The sequence below is a fragment of the Macrotis lagotis genome, chromosome 3 (assembly GCF_037893015.1).
Source record: "Macrotis lagotis isolate mMagLag1 chromosome 3, bilby.v1.9.chrom.fasta, whole genome shotgun sequence".
NCBI lineage: Eukaryota > Metazoa > Chordata > Mammalia > Peramelemorphia > Peramelidae > Macrotis > Macrotis lagotis.
In genome coordinates this window covers 251,231,220-251,254,836 of record NC_133660.1, presented here as the reverse complement: position 1 = coordinate 251,254,836, position 23,617 = coordinate 251,231,220, and the positions used below count along the sequence as shown (strand labels likewise).

At 35.3% G+C, this 23,617-nt stretch overlaps 1 protein-coding gene across 1 annotated transcript in view; it reads right to left on the bottom strand.

The window, feature by feature from the left end:
• The window catches only part of LOC141518408 (gamma-butyrobetaine dioxygenase-like), an 85,692-nt gene that overhangs the window by 13,158 nt on the left and 48,917 nt on the right, over positions 1-23,617 (bottom strand). The window contains exons 6-7 of the mRNA XM_074230402.1: positions 9,824-9,929; positions 104-300 (exon numbers count right to left, since the gene is read on the bottom strand). Of these exons, the coding sequence (XP_074086503.1) occupies positions 104-300; positions 9,824-9,929 (303 nt within the window). The remainder of the gene's footprint in view (positions 1-103; positions 301-9,823; positions 9,930-23,617) is intronic.

Genomic DNA, 23,617 nt, shown 5'->3' with positions numbered 1-23,617 from the left:
TGATTTGTTCTCAGTGAACCCAACTTATATTTCAATATTCCAGTTTATAAGTTCTAATGTTATCCATTTAATAATTCACATTATCTCAAAAGACACTACTCACTCTATAATTTTGTGCTTGGACTGCACTGAGAAGTCACAGAAGTCAACCCCGATATCTGTAAAATCAACAAAGGTCGAGGAGAGGATCTGGAATGCCTTAGGATTTTGTTCCTTTAGCTGTCGGCATACATTAAATCCATCCACAATTTCACTTTCCCCACCAGTGGCTGTTTGCTTTATGCAGTGAAGGAATTGAACCTGTAATCAAATGGAGAAATAGTTTTTAGAAGACAATTATAAATGTCCTTTGATTAAGAACAGTTTTTTTGGCCCCCCTGATGAGGAGTGACTCAAGAATGGTATTTAAAATTTATTACAAACCTTTTGTGATCAAGGAATAATAGGCATGGCAAACTCGGTCTACCCTTGCCTTCCAAGAGTTTATATACTATTCATAACTTGTTGCAAACAATTAACACAATCCCTCACACATAATAAGTGTTTAATCTATATTCCTTGATTGACTAGTAGATTAAACAACAGTATGAGATTTTGATGACAATTTAGGTTAACACTAAAGAAATATTAAAGAGCGAGTGGTATAGGACTCATTGCATATTACATGACGCAGTCAATGTCTTATTAGTCAAGGGAGGGAGATCGCTCTAATTTGGCAGATAGCTGCATGGACAAACTGGGGACCTTAAAGGGTGTGTAGTTTTAGATAATGGAAAAGGATTGGCAGGGCGATGAGATTTGTTGTATGAAGTTCAAGATGCACAAAAGTTTGAGAATCATACCAAAAAGTTACCATTCTTAGTGGATATGATGTGATCCCACCTACTCCCTCTGTATCCACTGGTACTTTCTCAAACCCAAGTTCCACTGGCCATCACAGCCTCTATATATGTTGACCTCTTGGAATGTAAGCTCCTCGAGGGCATAAATTACTTTTTTATTTGCACCCCTAGTGCTTGACACATGATAAAAACTTAAATGCTTTTTCATTCATTCATTCCAAAACAAAGAGGAGAAAAGTTCAAGGTGTATTTTAGGGTAAATGAGCAAACCAGATCAACTATGGCAGACATGGAGTCAGAAATTAAATCAAAGAGTAGGTTGAAGCCAAGTTGTAGGGGGGTCTCATATCAGACCAAGAAATTTGGACTTTTATTTTATAAGCAGTAGGGAGCTACACAATGCTCTCCTTCTGTAGGGGAGTGATATGATTAATGTTTAAGAGATCATTACACTGGGACAGATTGGATCAGAGAGAGAGAGAGACACACATAAGGAAGGAATAATACTGAAAAGACTTTTATGGTGGTATCATTGAAATGGTAATCATGACCATAGTCAGCTAGGCTGTTGGACAAGGAAATGGAAGAGAGATAAAGTATTCGTCAGTTTTATACTAAAATATATATTAGGGATGAGAATTTTAGAAAAATTGAAAAATCCACTAATTTTTTCATATTGTTCTGGGAGAAGTTCTTTTGTGTTAGTTGGATATATGACGTATTTTTATTATCAATGTGGAAGTTTTTGTAAAACTAAATATAGAGAATTATTTTCAGCAGGAAGAAGACATTTAACATCATTCAGCTGTGAAAACGGTACATGCCAAAGTAAAATAAAAATGAAAGCCAATGTCTGGCTGAAGGGTCCCTGAATGAGAGAGCCAAACATGACCAAATTCAGATATTAGAAAGTAGCAGGTCCAGTAAAAAGGAATTTTAAAATTAATTTACTTGGTTTCCCTGCCTCTCTCCATCAACAGACCAAATATAACAATCCCTTGAGTCCCACTGAGACCTGAAGATGGGAGAGGGGAAAGCCTCATACAGTATACAAAGCTTGGGAGGAAGGAACAGCATTAACTCATGAAGGACTCCTCTCTTTGACTTTCTGAGTAACTGAGAGTCAATCTTGTCAAAATGGGAAGAAAACTGCATAATTCTTTTTACTCTCCCCCCTCACACTGAATAATTATGTGACAATGGACAATTCATTTCATTTATCATTTTCTCATCCTTAAAATGGGGTGAATAATTACAGTAATTATTTAACCTCACAGGATTGTCACAAGGTTCAATAGGGAACGTATGCAATTCACACTATGTATTCAAATCTGTAACACTGAAAGTTATAATTATATAAAATACAGTAACTGGCTCCAGACTAGAAGAAATGACAAAGTGAGAATTTGAATAATGCTCCATTTCAGAGGAATTCATTATTTGCTGCTTTGTAATATAAATCAATAATTTTATCATCAAATATTTATTAAGGACCTATCATATGTTAGAATTTGGAAACATATAGACAAAGATGAAGCAGGCCTGCTCTCAAAGAACTTAGATTCTATTTGAGCATTTTATACAAGCATTATATACAAAAACTTCCATTGTTGGACAAAATGTATTAACAATAATAATATTATCCCAAAGATCAAGCTGATTAAAGAAACAAGAATAGGAAGAGTCATCTGATGTCACAATCTTTATGGAAATCAAAAAAATTGTTCACCTCATACCACATCAGATTGACAAAGATGCCAAGGAAAGAAAAGAAAAGAAAATGGCAAATATTGAATGAGATGTGCAAAACCAGGAGCATCAATTTATTACAGCCTTTCTGGAAAGACATATAGAACTATGATCCCCAAAGTCACCAAATTGTGCATAACAATTGACGTTATGATAGCACCACTGGTCCTATAACTAACTTGGAGATCTAAAAAGATAAAGAAAGAAGAAAATATCCTAAGTTCTTCAGATCTTCAGGGATGCAAAAAAGTCCCCAAATTTCACAAAGCCCTTTGTCTTCCTCATACTCACATCAAATTGGCAAAGGTGACAAAAAGAGAAAAGAATAAATGTGGCATTTATTTATATTACATTAATACATGTTGGTACAGTTGTAAGTTAGTTCAGCTATTCTGGAAAGCAATTGGGAGATGTACCCCAAAACATCACAGAATTGAGTACACCCTTTGACCCAGTGATGCCATCACTAGACCTATAGCCTAAATTTTATGACCTAAAGAAATAAAGATGAGAAGGACTTAGCTCTGCAAAAATATTTACAATGTTCTTTGTTGTGGCTATTTTCCCCTTCCTAATAAATAGTAATAGGAGAATAAATTATGGAATGAAATAGAATATTATTGTACTTGAAGAAGACGCGATGGATGATTTCAGAGAAACCTGGAAAGACCTCCGGGACCTGAAGTAGAGTCGAAGGGAGCCAGGAAAACAATTTTTACAATGACAAAGTTGGAAAGAAATTTTGAAAGTCTTAAGAATGCTGATCAATACGATGATCTATCATGATTCCAACTGATCATTCCACAAGCTTTTATATATGCCAGGCACCACTAGGGGAAAATATGCTTCTTGCTTTCAAGGAACTCATATTCTAATACTTCTTGAGAGGTGATGGATTCAGAAGTAGACATACATTTTTGGACATGGCTAAATGTGGAAATTTGCCTTAAATAACTGTGTATTAGTTATAAGGATTTTCTTTTTTTCTTTTCTTTTTAATTGGGGGGGAGGGTGTGAAGAGATAATAACATGCTTTCTCTTCCCCCACATGAGATGGAAACATAAGGAAGACCAGAAGGAGTTATAGACAAGCAGGAAAACTTTGAAAGTTGCATATTGAATTTACTATTTATGCCAAAATAAAAGCAAAGTCTGCATCACAGAGACTTGGCGTTTCATAGATAATCTTTTTCTGATCTACTTTGCATATGTAAATATCATTTAACTTGGTAAAAAATAAATAACTCTAAAAAGAAACTGGTTTTTCCATAATGGTGGAGAATTAAGTGATATAATTAGGAAAAAAATTAAGAGAAAAATTAATATCAAAATAAGTGAAATTCCATGATGATAATATGGTATAAAGGTATCCTTCAGGAAAGTAAAAAAAAAAGTTCTTAAAATCACTTTTTTAGATTTTAACATAAGAGAACTGCACATTTTAGGACTAAAACTCTTAAAAAATCCAGATGATTTCTTTTACATATGGTAAGAACCATGGACATTTTTGCCATCTAGATTTTTTAATATAATTTTGTGAAAGAATTTAAATGTAAGAGCCAGACAACTTAACACTTGTGCTAATCCAAATGGTTAATATGTGTCTGACATACATAAAACCAAATTTTATTCTATGCAAGCCATTCTGAGCTGAAAAGCCTTTTTATGTTACTTTGTAACAGCATGTGATTTTTGGCGTGGATAAAGACAATGAGCTAAACAGCATGTGGTTTGAATTAATGAAGTGAACCCACTCTTCCTGACCCATGATAGCGATTTTGATCAAAATGAATTCTCAACAGGTAACTAATTCGTCACCTGGACCACTTGGTACCTGTTTAGGAGGGGCAAAAATACTCCAACTTCAAATGTTTGACTTGCTTGTTAACATGAAAATTTCAACCCATTGCTTTGAAATAATTTTATGCACTAGACATTTTTTTTTTTTTAAAAGTGGAAACTTGAATTCTACCCAGGTTAACTACTATTCCATTGGAGCTAAAGATTTTGAGAATCAAGCTCTACCAGAAATCTCTTCATATGTCATACAATTTTTCAAAGTCTTTTTTGGGGGGGTCAGGAATCTGAGAGTTGGCAAATCTTGTTTGTTATTTCTCACTATTTTGCCATATCATATTAGCCAAACAAAGAGGAAAACTTGGGAATTTGTCCAGATTTTTCATGCAGAAATAGATACTTGTCGAACACCTATCTTGTGCAAGTCACTATGCCAAATGATGAGGAAATGTGAGGAGTTGTGAAAAAACCTGTCTGAATCACAGCACCTGAAATGAAGGAACCTACAATATAATTCTACAATATAATCATATTGTATGAACTCAAACTCTAACTCCAAACTCAAGGGACTAAATAGAAAGATTTTGATCTAGCCTGGCTTCAGTGAAGAATTATGACTCATAATTTGGAAGATGGAATAGAAAGAGTTCTGGTCTAACCTGGACTCAGGGCAGCGATTAGTTATACAGATTATTATTTGCTATTAGCGCAATAATTTTGCTAGGATAAAGGAGTGTAAAATAAGTTAAACTATAAATAAAGTGTAAACTCTATGAGGTCAGAAATTATTACTCATTGGAACTTTGTCTCATGCAGATCCCAATGATGCCTTGAACATTATTAGGCAATTATTTGTGAATATCAATTGAAATTGAAATTCATGAAGCACATACTGTGTGTTGTCCAATGTATTAGGGATTATAGAAACAAAGAGCTTTCTTTCTATTGGGTGGAAACAAAACCCATATACACAGAAGAAAATTTACATATAATGTACATAAGTAAATTCAAATTACTGACCAGATAGTCCTTAAGATCCCCTCTCTTTCTAAAAAATTGTGGTTGTGTCTTGCAGAGTTTTTGGGAGACTCTAATAAGAAGCATGTGAAAGCAGTTTATAAAATAAATCTATCAAGAGCTGTTCAAATGTAAGACATTAGGGAAATGCTTGGAGTCTATTTAATCAATTTTATGTAAGTTAAGATTATGTCCCAGAAAAAATATGTAACTTTGTGAAAAGCAGTATAAGTTTGAGGGTGTCTTCCTCTAAAACACTGTTTCCCCTCTTTCTGAGTTGGCCTTTGGCAGAGAAAGGGATGAGCTGATCAGTCTGGCATTTAACCCCTGGACTTTAAGAGGTTACTAGATTCCAAAGTCAGACCATGTTTAGAACAAATCACATTGTGTCTCCCCCCCCCCCCCCAAAGGTGCCTCTGGAGGGTCACTTCTCTGTCATCATTTAGTTCAAAGAACACATGTGGTATTTTGGAATCAACACAGTAATTTAAAACATGTGAAGTCAAATATTAGCCTGGCAGCATTAGTTGTCATAATGAAGAACCCTCTCCAGTGTCTCAGTGTATCATGGAGGTGACCCTGAGATTCTCAAAGACCATGCCAAGTGGGGTACGGGTTTCAAGAGGCCCTGCCAACATGGAGAGGACTCAACTCTGGGTCTGGCAATGACATAAGGGCTGTCCTCTGAGGGCAACTCTATCTAAGCCTAGAGACTAGGGGGGTATGTAAATGTATATGTCAAGAGCTATAGTGATAATATATTTTTGACTATTGACTAAGTTAGGGAGATAGTAGGCCATGTTAAATGGAGAGAGTATCTATACTTCATTTCTGCTTGTCTAAGTCCATCAAAAGACCAATTCTAGTCCTGTCTTTAACATCTCCCCTCATGATGCCATATCACAATAATTTTATCTTCTGCCTGAAATTTATTAGCACATACTGAACACATTGTTCTTTTTTCTTATTGTATTGATAGCTCTTATATTTGCAAGACCCACATAAAGTATAGAAGCCATATCTTGCTGGTTTATGCACAGGAAGATTATTTTCATTGGGGGAGGAGATTAATGAAACCTATGATTTCATCATGTAGTGAACTCTGGGTAAGCAACTCACTCTCCTAATACATGCGGGCATCTTTTCTGCATCACAAACTTTTAGAGAGGAATCTGAGAAATCGGAAAGCTAAGTGACCACACAATCAATCTATGTTAGGAGGGCATAAAACCAACTCTCTGGTTCAGAACTCAGTTCTCTATTCCTTTCATACATATCAGGAATTCAATAAATATTGGAAATTAGAGACAAAATGTGAATTATCCAAATCCGAAGAGATTGGGCTGTTCACCCTCTAACTGGAAAAAACTTTGACTCTGGAGTTAGGAAACTGGGTTCGAATCCCTAATGATTACTTCCTGTGTGACCTTGGACAAGTAACTTCATTTTCCTTTAGTATCCTCAACTAAAGTGAGGTGTTGGACTAGAAGACCTGCACGGTCCATTTTAGTTCTAAATCTCAATCTCTGGTCTTCCATGCCAGTGTTTAAATAATCCTGATGCATTTCTAAGAGTATCTCACTCCTGTATTCAAAAGCTTTCAATGTGTTCCATTTGTCCATTGAATTATCTTATGATATAGATACTAAATGAGTTCTAACCTACCTATCCAGCCTTATCTTATACTATTCTCATTCATTGTGGTATAATGGAAAGCATACTGGACTGGGAATCAGGAATAGCTTCATACAAATCTTACTTTAAGTACCTAAAGAGTCTATGACCCTGAGTTCATATAACTAGACAGCTGTAAAATGGGGGCTTGGATTTGTGGAGTCAAGGACCTTTCCAGATCTAAATATATGTCCTATGATTCCACATGCTGTGAGTTCCAGATTAATTTTTCTTTTTAATAATAATGATGATGATGATAATAACTAGCATTTATATAGTTCATTAAGACCTGCAAAAGGCTATACATTTATTACCATCTCATTTGATGTGAAGGTACTATTATTAACCCCATTTTTACAAATAAGGAAAATGAGACTGAGGGTATAGTGTCTGAGGCTGTATTTAGACACAGGTGTTCCTGACTCCTAGTCCAGGTCTCTTATCCGCCAGGACACCCAGTGGTACATTGTAATTGTTCCTTTACTTGTCCTTCCAGCTTCAGTTCTTGTTCCTTTGCCCACATAATTCCTCATGTCTGGAATGGAATTGTCATCAACTTTTTATTTTCATCTGATGATTTTCCTTCAATGTACAACTAAATTGTTATTTCCTCTATGATACAGGCAAAGAGTTTTCTTCCTTAATTTTGTGTAGACTTCTACAGTTCTTTCACATGCCTTTGTCCTAGCTGTTTGTGGATTCATTCTTTCCTTCATTAAGTTGCAAATTTCTTATGAGCTGGACCTATTTCTCTCTTCGTATCCTAATATCGAGCACAGTCAGTGTCTTATTTGTTCATATGCCTAGCAAATGGTGAAATGTAATAAATTATAAACTGAACTTCATTATTAATTTGGCAAAAAGTTAAATATGAATATATAGGTATATATTGCCTAAAGTAATTTACTGTTTCTACAAAAATATGAATATAGGTGAAATTATATTACAGGGGATTGAATAATTCCATATAAACAATGTTAAAAATCTGTGATCAGCTAGGTGATGTTATTTGGATATATTTACCCAGTGTTGTAGGCAGGTTTGGTTAGAATGTGTTAATGATGATCATAGGATCATACATTTAGAATTAGAAGTAGCCCTTGAAGGTTATCCAGCCTACTCACCTCCCTCATTTTGCAGATGTGTAAACTGAGGCTCAGAGATGCTAGGCACTTTGACCAAGGTCATCCAGGTAGTAAATGATAGAACTGAGATTTTTAGCTCAGCTATTCTGACTCAAAAACAAATGCTTTCCTACATCATACAATGCTTCTTACTGACATTATTTGAAAAATATTTCTACTGAGGAATTGTTCCATTGAATAAATGCATATATGTGTCTATATACATACACAGATATATGTCTATATACATACACATACATAGCTGGTGTTTTTCACTTATATATGACTATGATCCCATTTAGTGTTTTTGTGATACTAGATACTAGAGTGGTTTGCTATTTCCTTTTCCAGTTTATTTTATAGCTGAAGAAAACTGAAGCAAAGAGGCTTAAGTGATTTGCCCAGGGTCACACAACTAGTTACTGAGGTTGGATTTGAAGTTGGGTCTTCCTAACTCTAAGCACCATGTCACCTCCCCCCTCTCCTGCTGTCTCTTCTTCCCTCTCTCTTCCTTCCTCTCTCCCCCTCCCCCTTCCCTCCCCACACAATCTCTCTCTCCCTTCCCCCTCTTTTCCCCTCTTCCTCTCTCCTTCCCACAAATAAACATTTCTATACACAAAAGACTTGTATGTGAGTCTGCAACTCTGGTGTATGTGTATGTATATATATATATATGCATAAATTCAACATATTATTTTCAAAGCTGTCTCACTTGTCTGTAAGAATAAATTTAGATTAGATTTCTTAATCTTTGTTACATCATGGCAAAACCTCTGGACTTTTCCTCCTCAGCATAATTTTTCTAAATGCATAAAATCAAATATAAAAGTTGAAGAGGGAACCAATTATATTGAGGTTAAGCTATCAAAATATATTTGAAAAGGTTCACAGCTGCTAATTTAAGAATTCCTGACCTACATGTAATGCACACACACACACACACACACACACACACACACACACACAAAATTAGAACCTCAGAATGAAAAGGTAATCCTGAAGATATTGTATAGTTTAATCCATATCTATAGCTACATTCTTTTGACATTTTTTGAGAAGTGATAATTTAACATCTAATAGAATATATTCAAGGGGGGGTTCATACACACAGATAAATATATGTACAAAAACGTACACACACACGCACATTTCTCTATTGTTTACAATATGTATATTATGTATACATATATAGACTCTATACTCAGATATAATTCAATGACACTTGTGCCATAGACTCAGAATTTCACAATTGAAAGAGACTTTGGAGATCCACCATTTCTATAGCAACCTTAGAAACCTTCCTTGATAAGTGACAAGTTTTCACTGATGTGCATATATGTATATATATATATTACATGCATATATGTGTCTATATCATACATTAATGCTTGTTTCAGTATTGTGTACATTGGCTATAATTGAGAGGTATATGTACAAATTTCACTAGTGTGTCTATTGTCTGTAATGAGAGTTGTATATGTATATATATATGTGTGTGTGTGTTTCTCACACACATATATATACACACACAATGAACCAATAATCATTTGGCTTCAAAAAGATTGGAAAAATCCAGTTCCCTGGCCTGTTTTGTGGAAAAAGTGATCAGGCTCACCTTACCCCAGGTGGATGATGTAGTGCCGGATAATCTGTGTGAAAACTTAGCTTTCCAGTTGTGTAAGCCACATTATTCGCATCGATTTTGTCTTGTACTTGCCAAGTGTGTCTGTAAAATAAGAGAAACACATGTTTGCAGAGGCTGCTGCCAAGTCAGACAGACAAAACGTGAAAGTATGAACTCAATACCCAGAGGCTTCTGGGTCTTTTCAGAATAGACCTTGGAGTGGTGGATGATGTTGATGACTGGAAAGGGAATCCCTGTGGTCCTGTTCTGCTCCATTCAGCTCCTGGCAGAAGGGTTTCTCCTATTCCCACTCCTTGTAAAGAGGCAAAGCACAAATGCTTTTTATCCAACAAACTTTATCATCGGTTGGGGATGTGGGCTTGCTGGAATGTACCTATAGCCACGGGGTTCCAGAGAAGATCCCTTTTCTTATTGGGGCTCATGTTCAGTCTTTAGTTTGATTGATGTGAGGTAATTTCTTTATGACGTTTTGATGCTCATGAGCAATCCTATCCTATAATTTACTCCAGCTGTTGTATGAATATTTTGGTGTTATTTCTTGATTTTATGCACATATGTATAGATATGCATATGGAAACTGACCTCTAGCCTTGGCATTTCCAAGTCTGTCTAAAGTCTCAATAGTTTTTTTTTTTTTAAATAGGTCTCTCCAGTCCTCTCCAATAAGCATGTATTCTCTGGACAAAGCACTAGGGACACATAGCTAAGAAAGCCAAGCCCAAAGAATAGAATCTCTTTTCTACATGACAGCTTTGTACAAAGTTAATGACAACTGCTATGTCCTAGCTTAGACTGCTCATTTTCAGGCTAAATATTTTCATTCCCCGTAACTGTTCTTTATAAGGCATGATCTCTAGGACCTTCATCATTAGGTAATTCTCCTTTGAGTTCTTTCCAATTGAGCAACATGCTCCCTAAAATGTGGCGCCCAAGCTAAATCTTGTTAGGGCATGGCTATGGCAGAATGCAGGTCAACATACAGAATCATTGACCTGACAGCTTTCTTTTATTTTTCTTGGGCTACTATTTTTCTGTTTGTTTATCTATCACATGAGTGAGCTTGTGGGTCCACTAATACCCCTAGATACTTGTTCGATAAATTATCATTCAACCATGCTTACTCTATCTTACATATATGTTATGGTTTTTAGTTTTGTTTTTAGCTCAAACATTTCATTGAGCATTTCAACTTAAAATGTTCTCTATTATAACTGAACTCTTGCAGCATTATTTCACTCATATAGGTAATTATTATTATTTTAAAAATAAATATGCCAGTGAGCCAAAAGGCATTTATGAAGCATCTGTTTAATAAGCGCCTACTATATGCCAGTCACTCTGTCAGTTACTGATGATTCAAATGCAAAGAATGAAACAAGTTCTACCCTCAAGGAGTTCATATTAAGGGCCTATTATGTGTATATGTCTTATTTCCCCTACTAAAATGTAAATTTCTTAAAGTTGGGAGTTATCTCATATCAGAGGAATAAATTATTATTTAGATTATATTCCATATCATACTAAATTGTGTTACATTACATTATTGTATTATATATTATATCATGTCATAATTTTACCTATGTTGTTATGTTATAGTCAATAAATATTACATGCTTCCTTCAGCTCTTCAGTTAGAGGGAGAATTTATTATTAAGTAGAGATAGATCTCTATGCTAAGGAATTAAAAAACACCTTATAAGAAGAATATAAATTATGGCAGTGTCTTTTCTTTAAAATATAGCAAAATCACAACTCTCCTATCAGTTGAGAATATCTTATTGAATAAAAATTCAGTTTCGTCCCTGCCCTGGTCACTAGGAATGAATTTCTTTATTTCTCTGTTTCTCTCATTTAAATTTAAGATGGAATAGCTAGCAAAGCTTTGAGAGGCAACAGGCAGCATAGGGTCATGATTTGAAAAGCTGACAGTGAAAGGAGCAGAAGTATTTATAGCTTATTGCAAAACATTTCAAGTCTGAATCAAACAATCCATTTGATTGTAGCTACTGGAGCCAACTATTATATGTTCTTATTGGCATTCATGTATTTTGATGCACTCTATACCTAATAAAGAAGTAAAATCTACCCTTTTGTCCACATAGATAATCTTTGCACAATCAAGATTTAGGAAATTTAAAAAGGAGCAGGAAAAAAGAGGCATATTTCACCAAGATGTAGAATGTGGCATCTCTACTCCATAAAGACAATACTACTGACTTGTCCATGGGACATGTGTTTTAAATTGATTTTCACTCTCCTTCCCCCAAATAGTGATGGTTTTGCCTTGATTCATTTCTATCCACTTTTTTACCTGGTTCCCTTCCTGGATCAAGGGGAATCATTTGAGAGACATCTGGCTAGAGTTCAGGGAGCCATATGTTTCCAAAAAGGAGAATTTTTTTTTCCTTTTTGAAGTTAACTGGATCTCCTAGGGTTCAAATCTGTCCTGTGACCTAGGCTTTGACAGTGTTCTTTCTTGCTAACTGGCAGGTGATGAGTAAATATTCCTCCCTGTCCTACATTAACTGAGACATGGCATAGGATGAACCAGACTGAAAGAACCAATACAGAACTGAATATGGGACTAATCAGTTCTGGTCACAATGTATTTTATAGTACAGGATCTTGTGATGTCTTCTTTCTCCAAGGTGGGACTGAACCATTCCAGGGTGATGGACACTTGTTTTCTATACCCATTATTCTTGCAAATTTTAAATCTTCAAGAAATTTGCAGGAATAAATGAAATTAATTTGTGTACTAATCAACCTTGACTTTGAAAGAACACATATATTCAAATGTCTTTACCTCTCTCTATATGTATACACACAGAAACGTGTGTACCACATATGTACAGATATGCACACAGGTATACATGCATATATGTATTTATATAAGTATTTCAGAAAAAATCTGGGAAAAGACGATAAAGTTAGAGGGTCAATATAATAAAAGACTCATTGGCTATTTTCCTTTCCACAGCATTCCAACCCTTTTCATCCTTATATAGGTTGATCCTCAGCCTGGGTGTTCTGTTATCTGAGATCCTTTAAGGCTGATCTTGACTGCCACCTGTGGTCCTCCCCATTTGTTAGAGCTCCCTTACCATAAAACCCAAATTATTTTATGTTTATTTATATGTTTGTATTTATATTCTATATATGTATATTCTATTTTGTATTTATATTCTACATATGTATATTCTATTTTGTATTTATATTCTATATATGTGTATTCTATTTTGTATTTATATTCTATATATGTATATTCTATTTTGTATTTATATTCTATATTCTGTATATTCTATACATTTCTAATATATTTCTATATATTCTATATATTTATATTCTATATTCTATATATTCTATATATTTTGTGTCTACTTCTCTATTTACAGGTTCCCTACCTCATCATCACCCCCAGAGACTGCAAGGTATTTGAGAGAAAGGATAGTTTATTCTGCTTTTGTAGCCAGCATTAGGTACTCTGTGACACTTAAAAAATGTTTCTTTAATTGAACTGAGTTGACTCTATGGGAAGCATTCCATTCCCTTATTTTACATGAGAAAAGTAAGGCTTGGGGCGGCTAGGTGGTGCAGTGAGTAGAGCACCGGCCTTGGAGTCAGGAGTACCTGGGTTCAAATCCGACCTCAGACACTTAATAATTACCTAGCTGTGTGGCCTTGGGCAAGCCACTTAAACCCATTGCCTTGAAAAAAATCTTAAAAAACAAAGAGAAAAGTAAGGCTTGGAGAGTTTGTAACTTGCCCATGGCCTCACAACGAATAACAGAAAGATCTAGGTCCAGATTTACATCTTTTGATGCACCAACTAGAGCTCTACCAGTTGTGTATTCACCTCTTAAGTAGAAATGGAGATGGCTCAAAGACTTGATCATTTTCACTCAGAAATGAATTAACTACAAATCAGGATTTGATTTATTGCTTTGTTCATTGTTTAATCTTAAGAAAATGATGAAGGAAATGCTAATTGAAGATTAAACTTATAAATGTATAAGGCATACTTTTTTTTAAAAGAGCTGGTTGTTAAACATTTACCAGCACACACCTGCTCTCAACTACTCCAGTATCACTGCCAAGAAAACTGAAATGGGATCACAGAGAATTGGACACAACTGAAAAATGACTGAATAACCACATAAAACTTCTTTCAAGGCACTAAATATTTGCCAAAATGACTTGATGCTAATAATTATTTATAGAGTGACTTCAGCAGTTATATTTTAAAAATCATTTTTCTAGTTCTCACAAGGATTTATGAAAACTTTAATGAAAATGCATTTCTATAACATTTTTTGGGGTGCATGGATATCTTGAAGCTTACAACAAATTATGAACAAAACCTTTAATTTTTATCTGACATTCCTTCCTTAAATTAAAAAAAAAGTTTTCTGGCATTCTCCTTTTTTATTTATTTATTTGTTTATTCATTCATTCATTTGAAGACAATGGGGCTAAGTGACTTGCCCAAGGTCACACAGTCAGTTTATTATTAAGTTCTGAGGCTGGATTTGAATTTAGGTACTTCTGAGTCCAGGGCCGGTGCTATATCCATTGCATCATCTAGCTGTCCCTGTGGCATTCTCAATATGGAAAAAAAAACCCCTTTTGAGTAATCTAGGCATCTGTCTGATATGAGAGACTGCAGAGATGGGGTTGAAATGAATTTCATTGGTAGAGTTATCTTTACTGGTGAAACCATAGATCTCTAGCAAACCTTCAAAAACTAAAGAATCATTTTAACACTAGAAATTCAGTTCAATCAGAATGATGAATTTGGTGTCCTTGGGGACTCCGGGTTCAAATCTCTCTTCTGATGCTCATTATTGCTGTGCTCAGGCACAGGTTTCTCAAATTCCTGCAAGCTCAGATTCCTTATTTGTACTGAACTAGATGTCTACTGAGGTCCTTTTGAATTCTGCCATCCTTGACTATTTTTTTTTATCATCCTATGACTTTTCATTATACAAAATTAGTGAAGCATTTTTTAAACACCAACTAGACAAAAACAAACTAGTCTAGCCATTGCATTTAGGGAATTTTCATTGAAATAGCAATAAATCAACTTGTTAACATCAAAACAAAATAAGGAGATTTAAAAAGATTTAAATTTAAGCACGGATGTCTTTTCCATAAGCCCCATCCACTGATAAAGGAAAAGCAAAGACGCTCTTAAAATGTTCCTGGTGAGATCTTTGTCAAAGAAAACATGCCAATCCAGTGAAGAATTGGCGGTATTTGAAACATCCTCTGTAGGCAGGCCATGGAGGAAGGTAGATCCATATAGATTTCCTAACACTTCCCATATTCCTTCAAGCATTTCTAAGTGTTTTAAGATTTCAAAAATGAAATCATTCATAAGAATTCAGTATGAGTTCATTGCTTTGTTTATCTAATGATAATTAGATAACCTACTGTGGGCATTTCATTTTGCTAGGTACATGGGTGCTTAGGAGCAAAGGTATTAAATAAGATAGTTTTTGCAGTTATAGAGAAAACTAGTATATATCTTCAACTAGGCTAAAGTAAATGCATTACAGGCATTGGGGGAGTAACAAATACTGTCAAATTAATTGAGGAAGAGATTTTTTCCAATTGGGCCAGGGTAATGACATTTGTTGAGTTATTTTTAAAGTCTAATGTGCATTTTTTAGCTGATTAGAATAAGGAATGACTCCTGGAGTTTTATTTTTAAATTGAAAACAGGAGCCTAATAAACAAGGTTTTTGGTATCCAATAATATTTATTTCTATAAATGTTCATAGCTGTTCACATTTGTTCTTTATACTTTCTTTGAGTGTTTGAGAAAAGTACAATGTAATTTCCTAGAGAGGGCACTTAGCTTAGAACCCATCAGTCACCTGGCAGAAGATGAATCCATTATCCAGGAGTAAAGGGAAAACCATGTCAAAAACAAGGCCTATGCCATTTGACTGCAATAGATTTGGGGTGGAAGCCAGTGAACTGAATCTAAGAAGGAAAGGCAATGAAGTCCAGAGAATTGTGGTGCAGAAGGACTGTTTTTTACCAGGGTCTCTCATGAATTTCCATAAATGATTTCTGGAAGAGCATGAGACTCACAAATTATTTTTCCTTTCATTTATGAGGTGACCTCATGCTCGAATGGTTTTGTTGGCATCCATATTAATTACAGAGAAACCTAATGCTGCAAAGGGACCCCAAGGGATGAGCTATTGGCTGATAATCTGAACTGGGGCTCACAACAGCCAGAAAGAACTAAACTTGATTTGACTTGGGGGGGGAAAGAAACTACCCTTCCTTGGGGTATACATTTTTTAAGATATTCCCCCCAATTTACTATAATAACAAATTTATCAAATAAAGACTTTCAAATGCCTCAACATAGATTTGAAGAGGGACTTTTTCAACAAGGTTTTTACTTTACTACAATATTTTACTGTATTATTTACTATACTATTTAGGCTTTTAAATACCCCAACATAGATTTGAAAAGGGATTTTTTCAACAGGTTTTTACTTTACTGCAATATTTTACTATTTATACCTCAATTTACTATACTATTTAGGCTTTTAAAATACCCCAACATAGATTTGAAAAGGGATTTTTTTCAACAGGTTTTTACTTTACTGCAATATTTTACTATTTATACCTCAATTTACTATACTATTTAGGCTTTTAAAATACCCCAACATAGATTTGAAAAGGGACTTTTCCAACAAGTTTCTAAACTTTAAGAGCTCTTTTCTGTTTTTCTTGCAGATCAAACTGATTTATATACCAGAAGTAATTGTTATTGAGGGCAGGCTATATGGTTTTCTATAATTTTGGCCAGGAATCATAAGAAAATGAGCAAATTTTTTTTCTTATTATCTAAGTATTATTACACCTAGATGGTGTAATGGATAGAATATTCATCATGGAATCAAGAAGATGTGAGTTCTAATCCTAAGAACTCACATGACTACAGACCTTGTAGTCTCTCCACATTTTATTTTCTTTATCTGTAAAATAGAGATAATAATCTTAGTAGGATCAGTTTCAGACTTGCAGGTTTTGTAGACATTAAAGTGATCCATGAGTGTTAGCTCTTATTGCTTAATCCCGATAATCTGTTCTCTGGATTTCCAAGTTGGTGGCTCTTTCAAAGTCAGTAGTATTTTCTATTTAACAAGGAGTGTAATGTGCTACAAACCAGTAGCCATTCTTTGACTATTTGGCTAAAACCAACACACAGTGGTAACACTTGAAATCATTTGTATGCTTCCAGTGGACCAGATGCCAAGAAATAATCATATTTGCTCAGACAAACAACCCAGATCTATAACATTAACAAATGTGTGAAACACCACGGGACTGGCTTAGAGGAGGCTCTTAGAAATGTTTGCAGGAATATGGGGAGTGTTGGGAAGCCTACATGGATCTACCTTCCTCCATGGTCTGCCCACAGAGGCTGTTGCAAATACTGCCAATTCTTCACTGGACTGGCATGTTTTCTTTGGCAAAGTTGTCACCAGGAACATTTTAAGGGTACCTTTGCTTTTCCCTTTATCAGTGGATGGGGCTTATGGAGAAGAAACCCATACTTATGACCAGACTAGGGCAGTTATATTTTAGAATTTTTCTGATAGTTTCCATGCAAGAATCTCATAGTGTCTGACTGAGATAGGCATGAATTCCTAGAGCTCATGAGTTAGTTGAGTACTCTTTTGGTCATAGGGATAGGAAAAATTACATGGCAAGGTTTGAGATGAGTTGTTTCTCAGCAAAGAGCTAGTGGTAGGATCATGCTCAAATCCAGTTTTCCTTCCTTTTATGACTTTTCTGTTTGATGGACTACATATACTTGAGTGGTCCTGATAGTAAATTCTCTGTGACCGATAGGGTCTTGGACTTGGAAGCTAATAAACCTAGATTCAGATCCCGTTTCAGATATTCACTAGCTATGGAGCCTTGGACAGTTTACTCATAAGAAGAATGGGCATAATAATAACACCTACCTCTAGGGGTTACTGTGCAGAGCAAAGAAATAATATATAAAGTGCCAACCTTAAAGCACTAAATAAGGGGAGGAGGGAAGAAAATAAGCATTTAAATACTAGATACCTTATTCAGCACAAGGTGCTATATGCTTTTACAAATATTTTCTCATCTGATCCTCACCAACAACTCTGTGAAATAGGTTTATGATTATCTTCATAATAATAATTATTATCTTAATTATTTTAAATAATTATTAATTATTATATTCACTTTACAGTAAAGGAAACTGAGGCAGAGGTCAAATGACTTGTCCAAGGTTATATTTCTAATAAATATGAGCAGTTGTCATTTTTCTATTCATAAGACAGTGGTACTCAACAAGAATGGGTTGAGTTAATAAAGCTGTCTACTACAATTATAAACAATAAAGATTCTTTATAAATTATTTTTCTGCTGTAACTTTTAATTTTTTTGAGGCAATTGAGTGTTCAGTGACTTACCTAGGGTCACACAGCTAGTAAGTGTCAAGTATCTGAGGCTGTGTTTGAATTCAGGTCCTTCTGACCCCAGAGCCTGTTCTCTATCTATTGTGCCACCTAGCTGTCACCTGATTTTTCTTAGTTGTTTTAATAACATATTCCTAGGACTGACACCTTGCACAGAATGTTCCATGCCCTAAACAAATAGATGTACTGTTTTTCATTTTCTGTCATAGTACAGTGTCATTCACGTAAGCTCCTTATATTGTTTCCTTTTCAGTTCTCCAAACATTTAATTAACATCTACTATATAAACAGCATAGTGTTATGAACTGGGGTTTGAGAGACAAAAAGTTTCTTCCATGTAGCAGCGTGCATCATACATGGAAAATATCATCTTTCTAGAGCTCAATAAATACAAGATTATACGAATTAATTTCTAGGGACATCTAGTACTAAAAAGTGGAGTCGGGTATATCAAGAAAGACGTTGATTCGGAGATGGCACCTGAGCTAGGCTTTCCACTGATTAGTGGTGCTAAGAGGTAGAGGTGAAGAGGAAATGCACTCCATTAATGATAAGTGCCAAGCAGAGAAAGAGATGGAACTTTATGTACTGCAGATAGCTAGCAGGCCAGTTGGACTTGACTGCACTCTTGAAACAATTTTGGAAAGGTAAATAGGAACCACGTTGAATTGAATCGTATTGGACTGAGCCCAAATTCAATGACTCAGCCTGTATGAATTCTTCCTTCATCCACCCTTTTCTCTAGTAGTACAAATCAATAATTCATTTAAACACATTTTTGTTATCATCTACTTAATGTACTTGCTAATCTGAGCAATTCTTCATTTGCCAAGGTAGCATGTATTCAGCTGCAGAGTAAACATTTTAGAAGAGAAATACATCTTAACTTTTGCTCCCTCATCTGGAACAAGACAACTTACTAGTCAAACTTGAAATTATTTTTCCTCCTCTTTTGGTTTAAAGCTTTTTCAGACAAAGGAGGAGATTTTGTGAGTTGCCCAAAGAAACTTGATTTTGAAAGAAAGGGATATGAATATGGGGATGGAATCTCTTCTGTCTCTGTGGGAAAGGTACTGATGTCTTAGTCTGGGAGCCCCATGCTCATATCTATGAGATGTGGTGATAATGTAAGAAGCATTCCATTGGACAAAGGACATTGAGGACACATATGCCCTGGTTGCTTGTTGCTAACTTGTTCTAAAAGTTGTTTCTGGTTTTGAGAGAGGAAGAGCTACTCCCGACCATAGTTAGACTGGATAGGTGGTGACCTACTTTGTCAATTAATTGATGAATCAACAATCATTTGTTAAGGGCTCACTATGTGTTCATCTTTGTGCTAAGCTCCAAGGATAGAAGACAAAACTGAAAAGTTTCTGCCCTTGAGAATCTTACTTTATTTGAGAAAGCAACATGGCTATACATTCATAATTAATATACACACTCACAATAAATGCAAAGTAATTTTAGTGCATGTATGGGAAGGTATTAATAGCTGGGGTGATTAGGAGAAGTCTTCTGTAAAGAAGTGGAGCTTGAAATGGACTTTACTAGAGATATTAAAAATTATGGGTGAGGAGGGAGATATAATGATAAATAAAGGCTTATCTCTTAAATGAATGATAGTGTCTGTATTTAATGTACACATTAGTCATTCTCTGTTGCTACTTGTGGGTCCCCATCTTCTCCCTGGAGGAAAAAAGTGTCACTTCCTCTTATAACATTGGTAAGGGATGAGAGATGATGGCAGGAGGCATCTGAGTATTGGTAGAGAAGAAGGAGCTCTTGGCAAATGACTTTTTTCCCCCATGGAAGATAAGATTTTTCCATGCAAAGAGTCGGGAAAGGGAGAACCTAAGAAGTTTGAGGAAGGATGGAAAATCTGCTCTGGTGAAGAGGGGTGGTGACTTGATTAGAGGAATGAAAATGGATTGTTTTGCCACAATGAGGGCTCAGGTGAGATTATGTAACATAAATCTGTAGTGGATCCAGCCAGCATGGTTTGCTGTTTGTAAGTAAGGAGTTGAGGCAATGGGTAAATGGAATAATACAAGGCTGAGGTTTGGTGGTGGGGCAAGATTTTTAATAGCATAAGAGGGCAAAGGACTTGCGAAGAGGACAGAGTAGAGTTGAATTAGTTCACTGATGGTGAAGATAGGGAAGGTCAGATGTAGTAAGAGTAGGGTTTGAAGGTTTGGGAATATTCTGAGAGGTGAATAGAGGCAGGTTTTATTCTTTGATGAGCTTCTTCATCTATAACATGACAGAATTAGATTTATTAATTTCAGTGTATGGTCTTTGAACTCAGTTTTCTTCATCTTTCCCTTTGGCAACTGAATTAAAATTACTAAAAAAAGGGGTCCTGAAAGTGAATAATAATAGCAACATTTACCATTTACATATGCATCAGACACTGTACTAAGTAATTTGTATCAACATTTCATTCACAGCAACTCTGGGAGATAGGGTCTATCTTTAACCTTATTTTACAGAAAAATGAGTTAAATTATTTTCTCAGAGTCATATAGCTAGCAAATTTCTGAGGCAGAATTTTACTTCAGATTTTCTTGACTTCAGGCCCATTACTTTACCCTTTCCACCAGCTACAATGAAACTAAGAAATAGTCATTCTCTCTTGCAATAAGGTTGTCCATTATCCATCTTGCCATGTCCTTAAGAAGGAAACATCTAAAAAGAAGCACATAGTAGCACAGAGTATGTTTGGAAGAAGAAATCCCATTTCTTTGTGATCTGTGGGCATAGACAAATTAAGGAATTTTCCTTTTTAGTGCTGGCATATTTTGTCGAGATGAAGAGTCTTGTTAAGAAATAACCGAAGTTTGCTCTTTGTTTGTAACAACTGTTGATGGGGTTGAATTCCATACACTTATTGGCTGTCTCCAGTGTTCTTATTAATGAATTTATTGCCCAGGTTTGGATTTGTTTCTTGCTGCACTTAATTTATACAAAACTTTCTGCATATTTTTAATCTGAGGTTTAGCTACAGTAATATATTGTTCCTTCCATGGTACAGTTAAGGCATATCAGTATTTTTCATTACAGTGACTTTGTAATTGGCCTAGAATATTTGATGTAAAAATTTTAAGCAATAAAGATCATCATGTCCTTCCTAAAGAGCATGATATGATGTCAAGCAAGCATTTTTCAAATGATGAAGTTTCTTAACTGTTTCAGTTTCCTTATCTGCAAAATAAAAGGGTTAGACTAGATAGTCTATGAAGTCTCTTCCAGAACTTATGATGATCCTAAATAAATATGACCCTAAATATTAACTATCATTAATTACTCTAAAATATTTCAAATCTCTAAAAACCAGAGAGAGGTGCTTTAAAATAACCTTGAAGGGGAGGACTAGGTGGTGCAGTGGATAGAACATTGGCCCTGGAGTCAGGAGTACCTGGGTTCAAATCTGACCTCAGACACTTAATAATTACCTAGCTGTGTGGCCTTGGGCAAGCCACTTAACCCCATTTGCCTTGCAAAAATAAAATAAAATAAAATAAAATAAAATAAAATAAAATAAAATAAAATAACCTTGAGGCATTACCTCAGACCTATCAAACTGGATGGGGGAAAAATCATATTTGATTGGCTGACATACCATTTCATTGCTCGCAGAGTAAAATCTATGTTCAATAACTGGGGAATGGCTGAACAAATGATGGCATGTGAATGTGAGGGAATACTGGTGGACCACAAGGAATGACAAATATGAAAAAATAAAAGAAACATGAGATATCAAGATGAGGTGATATAGAGTAAAGAAAATAGATCCCCCAAACCATCAGATATAATCACTAAAAGCTATCCATTAAAAGTTAGCACAGAGAGGGAACAAACACTGACCAGTTACATGGTCCTCCTTAATATTATATGGCCAAAGTTCAAGGACACATCTATCTTTTCTGTTAATAAAAAATCAAAATATTTTCTTGGAGAAGATATTTTGAAAAGTGGTTTGGGTATTGGGAACTATCTGTAATGGCAAAACAAAGTTCATCAAGAATTCAGTTTAAAATGAAATATAATATCCATGAAGGATAGTTTTGTTTTGTGAGGAAGAGGTCTGGGAAAAGATTGAGACATAAGAATTTAAGAGCTGGAAAAAAGGGACCTTGGAAATCATCAAGTCCAGTTGTCTCATTTTTACAGATGAGAAAATGAGACCCACAGGTGAAATGATGGATTCTAAATATCTTGGCAACAAAGGGACAGGCCAAGCTGAAGGGCTGGAACTCAGGAGTCCTTTTAATTCCTGGTCCAGTGATTTTTTTTCCACTAGATGACTGATTATAGGGTAGGAAATTTTTAACTGCCAGAGGATGTGGTTCCTTTGGAATTTACTCTGGGATGCATCATTCAAAATTTTGGAATATTCATTGAAGATGGTTGGGTATAAAGAAGCATCATGTCTTAAGAACATTCCACTTCTGGTTAAGTCATGTCTCCTTTTAAAACTACTTTCTGAAATCTCAGGTCTTGTTTTAATCTAATTCTACAAAAAGAGAGAAAATGATTTCTCCTTTTCCCTCTCTCTCTCCCTTCCTTCCCTTCCCCATTCCAGTTCTAAATGACTCTAGGGATCTGTTGTAATTTTTATCATCAGCACCACCATTATTATTATTATTATTACTTTTATTATTATTATACTATTTATTCAACTTATTTTTTCATCAGCTATATTCCCTGGAATTGCAGAACCTAGTTTTTTTAACTAGAAGGAAACATTGAGGTCACCTTGGTTAATCTGTTTTCACAAATGAAACTGAAAAAAAAAAAGGAAACAAATGACTAGAGCAAACTCATATGGATTATATATGGTAGAGTTGAGATCTGAACCCAGGATCTATGATATTCTTTCCTCTAAACTACAACATTTTGGGGGGAGGAGAGGGGGAAGACAATTGTGTCACCTAGCTGCCTCAAGAAACATACTTTTTTGGGGGGCAGGGTTAAATGACTTGCCCTGGCTTGTACAGCTAGTAAGAATCTGAGGCTGGATTTGAACTCAGGCTCCAGGGCCAGTATTTTATCCACTGCATCACCTAGCTGCCCCAAGAAAAACACCACTTTCAAAGAAAAGAAGAGTGCGAGCACTGCCAGGGTACTCTGTATTTTAATTTCTCTGGGTCTCAGTTTCTTCATTTGGAAAATCAGGGAATTGTACTAGATTCTGTCTCTCAGTCTATGACACTACTATTTATACACATAAATGAAGTGACTTGCAAATGCCTGCAAATAAATGTTCATTGGCTGATTTGAAAA